Raw genomic sequence first — 12,337 nt, forward strand, 5'->3', positions numbered from 1 at the left:
CACCGTGCTCAGCCAGCTTCTTTATTCAAATGCTCCTTTCTCAGGGAGGCCTTCTTTGGTAATCTAAAATCTTAAACTCAAGATTTGCCCATGCTTTCCTCTGTTTTGCTTTCTGTATTTATCTTGTTTCTTGCCAGCATTCGCTTTCCACCACCACAGCTCTATAAGGGCAGGGATATTTGTTGTGCTTACTAGCAACAGCAGATGCAAAAATACTGTTAAGGGGAATTAGCAATAATCCAAGTGAGATTTGATGACTTGGACCATGATGTAGTGATGGATGAGATGGAAGTATATGGATTCTGGATTGAATATGGGTGCCATTTGGGAAAAGAAGGAGCAGAAAAATCAAGAATAACCCTAAAGCTTTCAATCTAAGCAATTGGAACTTCGAATAGGGAAGAACATGGGAGAACCAGGTTGGGTGGTAGACAGCCGTAGCCCAATTTAGGAAGTTGGAGATATCCGTTAGCCATCCAAAGGGAGATGCTTAGTAGCAGATTGGGTATACAGTCTGACATTCAGAAGAATGGTCCAAGTCGCAGATAAAAATTTTAGAGTTGTCAATGTGTATTTGAGTAGCTTATATGTAGATAGAGAAGAGAAGCAGTCCTCCAATATTTGCAATTCGTTAGATGGGAAGGAACCACAAAAGGCATTAAAATGTGATGGCCAGGGAGGTAGGAGGAAATCAGGGACATCCTAGAAGCCAAGTGAAGGAGACTTTAGGGAGGAAGAAATGAGCAACTATGCCAAATGCCTCTTTTAGGCAAGGGAAGCCAAGAATGAATCATTGGTTTAGCATTGTGAAGGTCATTTGTGTAGTGATGAGAAGAAAAACCTGACTGAGGTGACTTAAAGATGGTGGAGAAATTGATGACAGAGAGCATTAAAAAAATATAGTATTTCCCTATAAGGTTGTTCTGAGGATTAAATGAGTAAAGTGCTTGAGAACAATTTCTTGCTCATTGTAAGCACCCAATAAATGTTAGCTATTTGTATTGTAATTGTTAAATCCCAACTGGTGGGGAGAACAAAATCTGAATACAAACAAGCCTCATTATGTGACAAATTGTACCTGCAGTCTCTAAAAGTCGATTGTGATTAAGATATTATATATTCTCTCATTATGAATCTTGCAGGAATTTTTGGCCCATGGCCTCAGCAATATAGTTTCTTCATTTTTCTTCTGCATACCAAGTGCTGCTGCCATGGGAAGGACGGCCGGCCTGTACAGCACAGGAGCGAAAACACAGGTAACTGAATTGTTTCTCAGGGACAAAGCACTGCTGGGCCTTCACTCCCCTTCTAGGAGAGTGGGAAGAGCTAGCTTCTCTTTAAAGCCCTGAAACTATTTTCACTTATTTAATTTTTTTTCTAAGTTGTTTTAAGAAAGTCTTTCTCTCTCTCATCTCTTTCCTATAAATGACACTTCCGAAAGCTAAGGATTCAACAAGGAAACTAAAAAATTCTGTACAAATTGAAGCTTTATGGTTAGCAACCTTTGAGGCCAAAGCTCCCTCTAGTGGTGCCTCTCTCCTTCTTTCTTTCTAATCTAAATGGTCAACATGACGTTTTCCCATTTTTGTTAACTGTCTTTAAATAAATAAAATCGATTATATGAAAAAGAAATCAATCTTTGACACTGAAATTTCTATCTATAGATATGTACAAGTATATAAATGTATAATAAGATATCTGCACGTATTTTAGGTTAAACAATTATTATAATTTTTAGGAACTCAAATCAATTTGACATGTATTGAGGGTCTGTGATATACCAGGCATTCTGCTGGGTACTGGTAAGATGATGATGATGATCATGATGTTGATGATGACAATCACAGTGATGAAGATGTTGCTATTGATGATGATGGTGGTTGAGATATTGAGTTGTGTGCCAGGCATTGGCTGTCATACTTTTGTTATAAATGAACTTGTTTAATCCTATGAAAAATTAAACCTTTGATGGTCTAGGCAACCTTAAGAAGGAGGTGTAATTATTATCCTCAGTTTCTACATGAGAAAGTTGAGGAAAAGAAGGTTAAAGTAACTTACCCAGGTCATAGAGGTAGTAAAGGGCAGAGCTGGGATTGGAACCCAGATAGATCTACTTCAAAACTTGGATACACAAGAAAAATCATGTGTATCTTAGCATAAAAAATTAACATGAACAGGTAACCATTATTAAAACAATTTATGTTTAAGATAGGAATCAAATGAGAACTTTTAAAACATTCATTGGGACTCTTCCTTATTAAATACTATTTTAGGTTGTAGAATAATTAAGTTTGAAAAGTATGTGGTTCTTGACCTTGTGGGCAAGTGATCAATAGATATTAAAATTTAACATAAAACTAACTAATCAAATTCATATCAATGTATCATAGAGTACATGAAAACAAGCAGTAACCAATTCTGAATGTATTGTAATTTGACAAATAATTGCCACAGCTCATCAGCTAAGAAGTAAAATCCTCATCCAACCTTGGTTTATATGACACAAGCAATCTGATGGATTTTTAAACAGCTTGGATTTTCAAGTGTAGGGTCATCTTCTGTGGTGGTGTAAATATTTTTGCAAACTGTACTCTCAAATCTTTGTGATCTAAATTTGAAGGTTTAATATGCGGTGAACTTAAATATTATTCCCTACTCTGATGACTCTTCTATCTGTAAAATCCTAGGATCCTATAGCAGTTTTTTTTTTTTTTTTGGCAGAGTCTTACTCTGTTGCCCAGGCTGGAGTGCAGTGGCACCACCATAGCTCACTGTAGCCTCAAACTTGTGGGCTGAAGTATCCTTTCACCTCAGTATACAGAGGAGCTGGAATAACAGGCATGCACCACCACACCTGGCTTTTTTTTTTTTTTTTTTTCAAATTTTGTACAGATAAGGGTCTTGCTTTGTTGACCAGGTTTATTTTGAACTCCTGGCTTTGAGAAATCCTCCAACCTCTGACTCCCAGTGTTGGGATTACAGGTGTGAGCTATTGTGCCAGCTGGATTCTATAGTAGTTTCTTCCTGGTTTCTTACCAGAGTGAATGTATTAGGTTTCTCTCTTCATTGTCAGGCTCAATAAACATAGTGAGTGGTTCGGCGTTGGGCTCCAGAGCCTGGGCTTGTACCCTGGCTTCACCACTAGTGAAGTGGCTTTGCACAAGTAACTTGACCTCTCTGGCGTAAGTAGACTTGCCTATTAAAGTAGAATTATTACAACAACTAAAGGAGTTAATAATGCTTATTTAGCACAGTGCTTGAGCACTAAATGTCCTTAAAATGTTAACAATGATCATCGATTTTATTATTACTATTGTTATTTAGAAAATAATTAAATATGTTTAGAACCTTTTTTTAACATTTAATGTTAAAACATCCTGGTATGGTCAAGATGCAATGAGGCAGTTTTCTAGTCCAAGTTGCCCACTGTGCGGCAGGATCTTGAGCAAGTTAACATACTCATTTATCACATGGGCAGAAAATGTTGAAATAGAATCTTTGAAGTGTTTCCACTTTCAATGTGTTCCATAACTGGGGTTTCCTTAGGCATTTCCCTGCTTTTCTAATTACTATTTTAGTAATAATCATTCTATCTGATTCATCTTTGTAACCTTTAATACTGAGTGTCTGAAAGAGAATAATTTGTGAAAGCTTATACTTATTTTAAATTTGGGATTTTTTTTCACTTGAGTTGGGTATACAGATGTTTGATTAATATGGTTGGGATAAATCAGCGCCCCTTCTCTTCTCTGTTCTGGAGGCCACACATTTGAATGACTAGAACAGCAGAACGTTTCTAAGGACTTTTTATTTAATAGGAATTTTTTTTTCTGCATGGTATTCTATTCATCAGCCTTCAAAAGAAATGAAAGAAATCTGTCAAAACACTATTCCAGGAAAACAAAGCTCAGTGGTAGGATATTTTCATGCTCCTCTGCTTGTTGAGATGATCACTAATCTTTTCAACAACTCCCATTAAATTGCACAGGGAAAGAATCTGATTTAATGTGCATACTCAAATTGAGGATGCTTTCCCATGGTAGTCATTTCAGACCTTTAGCATTGCAAGTGTTTATGTGGGTAAAACTGATAACTGACATGGTTCCGAGAAAGCACTACGTAAGCCAGGCCTTAAAAATTTTGCTCTAAATAGGCTATTTGTGAAAGCAACTTCCTATGTGACATGACTTCACAAAACAACCCCTTAAATGGCTCTGATTCTCTTAGGGACTAGATTCATATCCCATAAATTGATGTAGATGACAAACAATCTTCATTTTTTAGGCTAATGACAACCAATCAAAGGATCAGTGATAATCATCTTACACTTGTTAATGAATTCACCAACTGACTTTTATTCAGAAACATTTCTGGTATTTCTGTAGAAATGGTATTTCTGTGGAAAGCTATCTTTACAAAATGCAAATGTGGTCATGTTGTTTTTGCTTAAAGCCCTTAAAAGGCTTTGCATGGGTCTTAGAATTCAAACATTTCTGCTGTCTACCAGGCGCTGAGTGCCTCCTGGCACAGCCTCCTCTTGGCCTGTTCTCCACCTCATTCTCAGACCTAGTCCTTCTCCAGCCCTTGTGGGTTCCAGTGTCTGTTCCCTTTGTCTTTGAGGCTGCCTTTCCCTTCCTCTCTATGTGAATTCCTCCCATCCTTGGTATCTCACTGCCATTTCTGGGTCTGTCATGTTCCTCTTTGTCAGCGTCCTTAGTGTTATTTGACATTAAATGTTCATTAGTGTGATTATATGATTGATATCACCCTTCTATCCTTGACTTAAAGCTACCGGAGAACACAAAACCTTGTCTGGTTTTGCTCACTGTATCCTCAGTGGCTAGCCCAGGACCTGGCATGTGGTAGGTGTTAGGTAACTACTACAGAAAATAATGAATGAGAAATGAGAGCTTCCAATAACTATAAAAGAAAACTACCAGTTTTGCTGACATTAGAAGAGACTGGTTAGGCTGGACAGTTTTTTTTTTAATTACTGCTTAATATCGCACATTTACAGAAAATCCCATTTAAAACCAGGCTTAGGATCATGCACTTTAGAGAAGCACAATTGAACAGAAACATAATATGAGCTACACAGATAATTTAAATTTTCTGGTAGCCACATTTTTAGAAGTAGAAGAAATTGATAATTTTAATTTTATATTTTAATTTACCTAATGGAGTCAAAATGTTATCATTTTAACATTAATATTTCAAAGTTAATAATTTAAAAGTTATTAATGATATTTTAACATTATTTTCTTCTTGGTACAAGGCTTCAAAATCTGGTATTTTAGATTTCAGCATACCTTAATATGAACTAGCCACATTTCAAGTCCTCAAGAGCCATATGTGGCTGTTATGACAGTGAATTTGGGACAATTTTATATAGAAGTGAGTTGATGGTAAAGACTTTCGGTGCTTTAGAAAATGAAACCAAATGTTTGGATTGGAACAACAAGAGTTACTGATCATTTAACACCAAGTGCCATGGTCATCAGACACATTTCTATCTTCCATATGAAGAAACCCTTTTTACAGTGACTCCCTTTAGATGTGACACCCAAAGCATGCATATCTAAGAAAGGCCTTCAGGAGAATAAGAAATTTGTGGCACAGCTTAGACAAATAGCACAAAAAAATTACATTTCTTCCTTTTCTCCTTCCCTGTAAAGAACGGTAACTATGGAAGGGAGGCTCAGTGTCCCCTGGCTTTCTTCCCTGCATGCTTCTCTTCACTTCCAACAGAGGAGATCTGCTGGTGCTCTGCAGGGAGCTCGGGAGGTATAACCAGGAGGGATGAGAGACTGAGTCTGCTGCACAGGCAGCTCAGCCACAACTGAAAACAACAGCTGGCATGTTTTTCTGCAACACTGAGATTGTCTCTGCATTCTAATTTGCCAAACTGTATTCCTTTATTCTTTCAAAATTTGGCTAATTGCTTTCATCTCCTTTAAAACCTTCTTAATCTAGCTTTAGGTATCCAATGTCATCTCTCTCTTTTTTTCTTTCTGCTCTTGCCCATCTCTTTTGCCATTTCACTACTTTCCACAAGACTGCGCATGCAGTGAGTTCAAGAACTACTTATGCCTTCTTTGACAACTACTTAGGAAGTAAATGACTGGTTTCTCCCTCTACTCCCAACCAAATATATAGGTATGGATAATAAAAATGCATGCATGGTCATCTTTGTAACTAACATACAGCATATAAAATAATTGAGAACATAACAAGAATAAAATATAGATTATTTCATTATCTTTTATGCAGAATTAACTCTTAAATATCAGTAGTTATGATTTTGAAGCAAAAATATATTTGGACATTTAGTTAGTATGATATGGAAAGAAGGAGTTAAAGAGTAAAATCCTAGCCAGTGTTTGCCCAGTGGGTAATTGTGTGAACGCTTTACTAATTGCAATAGAAGCCAACCTGAAACTTATTAAGAAGGAGCTAGTTTTGTTTTGTTTTCTGAGATTAAAAAAGGAGCAAGCTCATCTCTTTTGTTCTGGTTTTAACTTGTTTTTCAAATTTTTCTCAAGGTAGGTCAGAGAAAGGCAAGAAAATAATACCTCATATGCAAAGTAAAATATACGAAGAAAGTAGATGACACTTGAAATATAGCTTAAGTGGGTTATTACAGAATCCTGAAGTTAGAGAATTCTATTTTATACGCTGCAAATATTTTATCTTAATTTGAGCTCTTTTTGAATTTACTGAGTTGGTCAATTATGGAATGATGGCTTTCATTGCATAATCGCAAAGACTTTTTACAAATCCAAATTTCAGTGTCCTGGCTTCTTCTTTATGAAGAGAATGAATAGCAGTATTTTGAGAGCTTTGAGGGCAGACACTATAATATTATTAATTTCCATGACTGGGGAGTATATACACTGGACAGAGCTGCTAAGAGTTTCTTGTCTGATTAGATGAACTTATCTTTTGACCAAGGGCATCAACAATGATGAGGCAAGTGCATTAAGGGAGCTAACATAACCCATTTACTTATGGTCTATTTCATTACATGACTTACCATTTAAGGTAAAAAAATAGTCTTTTTCACCCATAGTTTGTCACCCTTTACCAAATGAGATCCATTTAACTCTTGACTTATTTTGACTACAAGACTGAAATTGTAGTTCAGTTGTTGTTGATGAATATACAAAGCACCATGTAAATAAAAGATAAATTTAATATTATTTAGAGAAAAGCCCAAATGTAGTTGTGATTTACTGTTTTTAAATAGAATTATTTAGTTAGGCTGTAATTTCTATAACAGCTTTAGTGTACTATAATAAATTTGGGAACCTTAAAATATATTTGGCGTTTTTGGATCCCAACTCAGTACATATTTTGTATTACCTTCATGCTTTCTACTCCCTGGCTCTATGACCTTGGCATAGTCACTTTGCCTCTCTGTGTCTCAGATCCTTCCAAGTAATTGCAACTGCATGTGTCCAAAGTTCATTCCAGCTCCTAAGATTTAGGGTTTTGGTTTCAGGTACATTGTAAAGATATGAGTGAAGAGTCCCACAAAAAGGGTACATGCCATTGTCTTTTGTCTTAAAATAAACTTTAGCTGTTGGTATTTTTTTCTTTTCATGTAAACATGGATTTACTGAATCACTGACTGAGCTCTCTGACTGGATCCTGTGAGCTGCACTCTGACACCTACCTCTTTGCAGTCTAGTAGAATGTCAGGCATCATATTTTATTGTTTAAAAATTCTTATGTAAAATCACCAATTACTCCAAAATGATCAGGGTAGTGACAATTTGGTGTACTATAACTTTTTTTATGGGCAATTATTAGTTCTCCTACTGATTTAATTCCCAAGTAAGAATTGTTTTTCCCCTTTGTATGCTGAAGACTGTTTGTGATGAGTTACACAAACTATGGAGGGGAGAACAGACTCCCTCAGCCTCTGCCAACAGGGAAAGGCCTTGAATGACTGCTTGCTTAGCAGAATAATTATAGCTACTGCCACTCCACTCTCCCTCTTCCCATATACACACCTTTTAATAGTACAAAGTTAGGACAAGCGCTGTTGCTGGACTTACCTGGGTGTGGACATATGCATGTAAGCAATTGTTAGAGATCTCCTCCCAGGTTTCTTTTTTTTTAATTAAAAATAAGGTTTATGGAGGTATAATTTAGATATAGTACAATTTATTCTTTTAAGGTATACAGTTCACTTTTTTTGAAAAAAAATTGTTGTATAACAAGTAAAATCAAAATATAGAATATTTCTATCACCCTAAAAAGTTTTCTCATACTCTTTTGTAGTCAATTCTTTGCCTCCACCTCCAGCCTCTAGCATCCTATAATTTATCTTTTTTTCGGAAAGTCATAAATATGAAATCTTATAGTATGTAGCCTTTTGTGTTTAGGTTCTCTCATTAGTTTAATGATTTTGAATTTCATCCATTTTTTTAAATTGCTGAGTTGTATTTTATTGTATGGATGTACCACAATTTATTCACCAATTGTTTGATATTTTAGTTATTTATGATTTTGGTGTTTATGAATAAAGTTCTATAAATACATATTTAGGTTTCACGTGGACATACGTTTCATTTCTCTTAGCCAGTCCTGAGTCATAAGGTAAGTGTATGTGTAACTTTGTAAGACACTGCCAAACTGTTTCAGAGTAGCTGTACCATATTGCATTCCCACCATCAATGCCTGAGAATTCCAGTTGCTCTGAGTTTTTGCCAGCCTTTGATATTGATTGTTTGTTCATATATTTATTTTTAATTTAAGCCATTCTACTATGTCCAAATTCCCTTTGATATCTCCATAATGATGTTCTAGGCATCTTCATGACCCTGTGAAAGCCTTCTTTTCTCTTGTTAGGAAGGCAGCTGGCCAAATGTTTTATTAGGTCCTGAACATTTGCTTCTGTGAAATCAAGTTCTCCATCAAGTGGAACACGGCTATAGGAGTCAGGTGAATTGAACTGCCTTTTGTCAGCAGGCTGGTTGGTTAGAACATGATACTAATGGCTTTTCAGGTTTAGTAAAATTAAGTCTGTTCCACTGCCAGAGATCACTCCCATATCCCATATAACTACTTCACAACTTGAGCATTTACTAACAAAGAAATCCAAAGGAGAAGGTAAATGCTTCAGTGGAAGTTATCGGCAGAGAAAAATCCTAAGCCACATATTCAGTTATTGCTCGAACAACCTCCTACAAAATAAGGAGGGGAGTCAGGCTAAACAACAACAGGCTAAAGAACTTTTAATTGAAATGTCACTTTCACTATTAAACAAAAAAGCCATCACTGTGATGTGTGATAAAAGTTGATGGTGTCCTATTTCTTTGTGTGAAATTGCTTTTCTCTCATCACTGACTTAATTTGATTGCACCAGTTTGTCAGCTGTCACATTTGGCTTCCCTCAGTTGCAAAATATAGATAATGACAGTCTAAGCAATTTAACAGTTATGTGTCAACATTTTGTTTCTTCTAATCAAGATAAACTAAGAATTATCCCCCCACCCCATAACTTTGACATAATAAAAAAGTTCAAGGCTTTCTTTTTCCTTTTTGTCTGTCTTGTATTTTACAGGTGGCTTGTCTAATATCTTGCATTTTCGTCCTTATAGTCATCTATGCAATAGGACCTTTGCTTTACTGGCTGCCCATGGTATGGTAGTGCTTTTTCACTATCTACTTTTTAATTTAACTTTTCATGAGAATCATTGTTTATAAAATTTCTTGGAAGTATAACCTCAACAATCCTAAATCTAGAAACCATGTTACAGAAGTAAAGTTTGAATGGAGGAGGTGTGGAAAACTACCACATTTGAGGCAGGTGTGGGAGGGGGTACCGAGGCTGTTTTTTTACGTTTTTGGCTCTCACATAAGAATAGTATTGTAGAACTAGATTTATTCTGTGCTCATCTGGAGGGTGGAACTAGGCATATTCTGTTATAAGAAGTATAAATTTTACTAAAACTTTGACTGTTAGAGAAACATATGTGCTGGGGCAAGGAATTAGGAAACAAAATACAGCTTCCCGCTTGTTGATATATCTGTTACACAAAGTGATTCAGAACATTAGTGCCAGTGCTTCACCTTCTTCTTCATAAGCCTGAGGCATCAAAGGAATGCAAAACACTGGGCTTATGAGAGCCAGTCTCCATCCTTTGTTATTCTAATTTTTCATCTGTATAGTGAGAATAAACCATTTCCATGGTAGGATCTTCCAATAATCAAGTTTGCTTTTCAAGAGAGTTATAAATATCTTCAGGTGAAATCAGATAATTGACATTTAAGGCAGTTATAAGAAAATATATGATATACATATTTAATTTCATGCAACAAATACATTTCAAACAAATGACCGTGAATACGTATAAAGAGGGCATTTAGCTTCATGATGTTCACCCTTACCATTTACTTATTTTCTTTTTGCTCTTCTTGTTTAGAATTGTACAAATATTACCTTATGAATTTCTAGAATATATATGATATTCCTGAAGTACAATAATAGGTTAGTTTTAAACAAAATTGCTTTTGTCTTCTAATTGGTTATTGCTTTTCTCTATTAAGTACTTTAAAAACAAAACAATAAAAATACCTTAGCCCTTTTAAATTTAAGTTAAAATTTTTACGTTGCTTCTTCTTCAACTTACGTTTTATTTCTAGTGTGTCCTTGCAAGCATTATTGTTGTGGGACTGAAGGGAATGCTAATACAGTTCCGAGATTTAAAAAAATATTGGAATGTGGATAAAATCGATTGGGTAAGTAGAAATTTGACCTAAAACAATCCCTTTTTAGCTTAAGCTTATGTTACCAAATATGCACTAATACTTTTATTTGCAGAAAATAGATATAGTCATTTGAGACTTGTACACTTTACAAACTACCATTTATTTTTTCCAAAATCTTAATAAAAGCATTAAAATATAAATTGTCTTCATATGAAACAGAAATAGAGTTTGGTCAAATTTTGATGAATGTGTAGTTTGAGAACTTTTAAAGAAATGCTAATAATTTCAGTGGATTTGGGATGCCTAATTTACAATATAATTTTGGAAGTAAGACTTACCAGGGAAATAGACACTAATAGAAATATGACAATTTATAACCTATATGAAAAACTATCCTTAATCACTAAGAATGCATGCTGCGTGCATATAGGGTGAACCTCTTAATGGTGACCACTGTCATTCTAAATACAAAAGGTCTCATGAATTGCGTTTTAAATGGGTTACATTAAGAGGACCATGCTTGAAAGAGATTAAAATATACTGAACCATGATAAAGTGTGATTTCTACTAACATAAATAGCACACTGATTCTAGAGAAACCTATCTATGCAAGAGCAATCCAGAAATCGCTCCCTCTCCAATATGGGAGAAGTACTTCATGAGTACCCTCTGTTTAGCTCTGTCATGACAGTCACCATATTGGAATATAATTATTGATATGAAATACACATTTTCTCTTCTTCAGATCATTTTCTCTGAGAGGTTTTGGGGTATTATTTATTTTAGGAGTCAGGTGAATTGAACTGCCTTTTCTCAGCAGGCTGGTTGGTTAGAACATGATACTAATGGCTTTTCAGGTTTAGTAAAATTGAGTCTGTTCCACTGCCAGAGATCACTCCCATATCCCATATAACTACTTCACAACTTGAGCCTTTACTAACAAAGAAATCCAAAGAAGAAGGTAATATTCCTCCTGGGGCTCAATATTACTGAGCTCCTACCAAAGTATAATGCTGGGCACCATGAGGAATGTGCAGATGAAAAAAGAACTATCCATCTCTCCAGACAGTTATTTGTGGAGGAAGTGGACACAGAAACACTAAATCATTATGCAAGACAGGATACAACATGACCTGGAAGGAAAAGTGAGAGCTTAGTTTTGGGGAAAATAGAGGCAGGAGCATTTAATTTGGACTGATTAACATGAAAGAATCTCACAGAAGAGCTGAAATATGAACTGAGACTTGAAGGAACAGTATTTTGTAGGAAGAACAAAAGGCCAAAATTAACCATGACCTTTTAAAGGTGATATATGTTAGGTGGCTCATGAAAACAAAGAAATGAGAAGATGCAAACTTACTCAACAAGCTACTTGATAACCCTATGGTTAAGTTATTTCTAAGGAACTCATTGATCATATAGGAGGCAGCATGTTACCATATTGGAAACGGTAGAGAAGATGTCAAGTAAGGTTTCTACTAGGAAGTGATTTCTAAGTTGAGAATTGAAGAATGAATAGGCATTACCTGGAGAAGAAAGAAAGAGAACCTCATATGCAAAGATACAGGGATGAGTGTGAACATGTCTGTCTCTGAAAAAATCAAGGTATTTGGCATGG

General features: G+C 35.6%; 1 protein-coding gene across 2 annotated transcripts in view; it reads left to right on the top strand.

Annotated features, from left to right (window-relative positions):
- The window catches only part of SLC26A7 (solute carrier family 26 member 7), a 142,809-nt gene that overhangs the window by 91,199 nt on the left and 39,273 nt on the right, over positions 1–12,337 (top strand). For both annotated transcript variants that reach the window (XM_063643423.1, XM_055286732.2), the window contains exons 8-10: positions 1,143–1,256; positions 9,572–9,649; positions 10,654–10,749. In XM_063643423.1, coding sequence (XP_063499493.1) covers positions 1,143–1,256; positions 9,572–9,649; positions 10,654–10,749 — 288 coding nt within the window. The remainder of the gene's footprint in view (positions 1–1,142; positions 1,257–9,571; positions 9,650–10,653; positions 10,750–12,337) is intronic.

Source organism: Symphalangus syndactylus, chromosome 7, assembly GCF_028878055.3.
Source record: "Symphalangus syndactylus isolate Jambi chromosome 7, NHGRI_mSymSyn1-v2.1_pri, whole genome shotgun sequence".
Taxonomy (NCBI): domain Eukaryota; kingdom Metazoa; phylum Chordata; class Mammalia; order Primates; family Hylobatidae; genus Symphalangus; species Symphalangus syndactylus.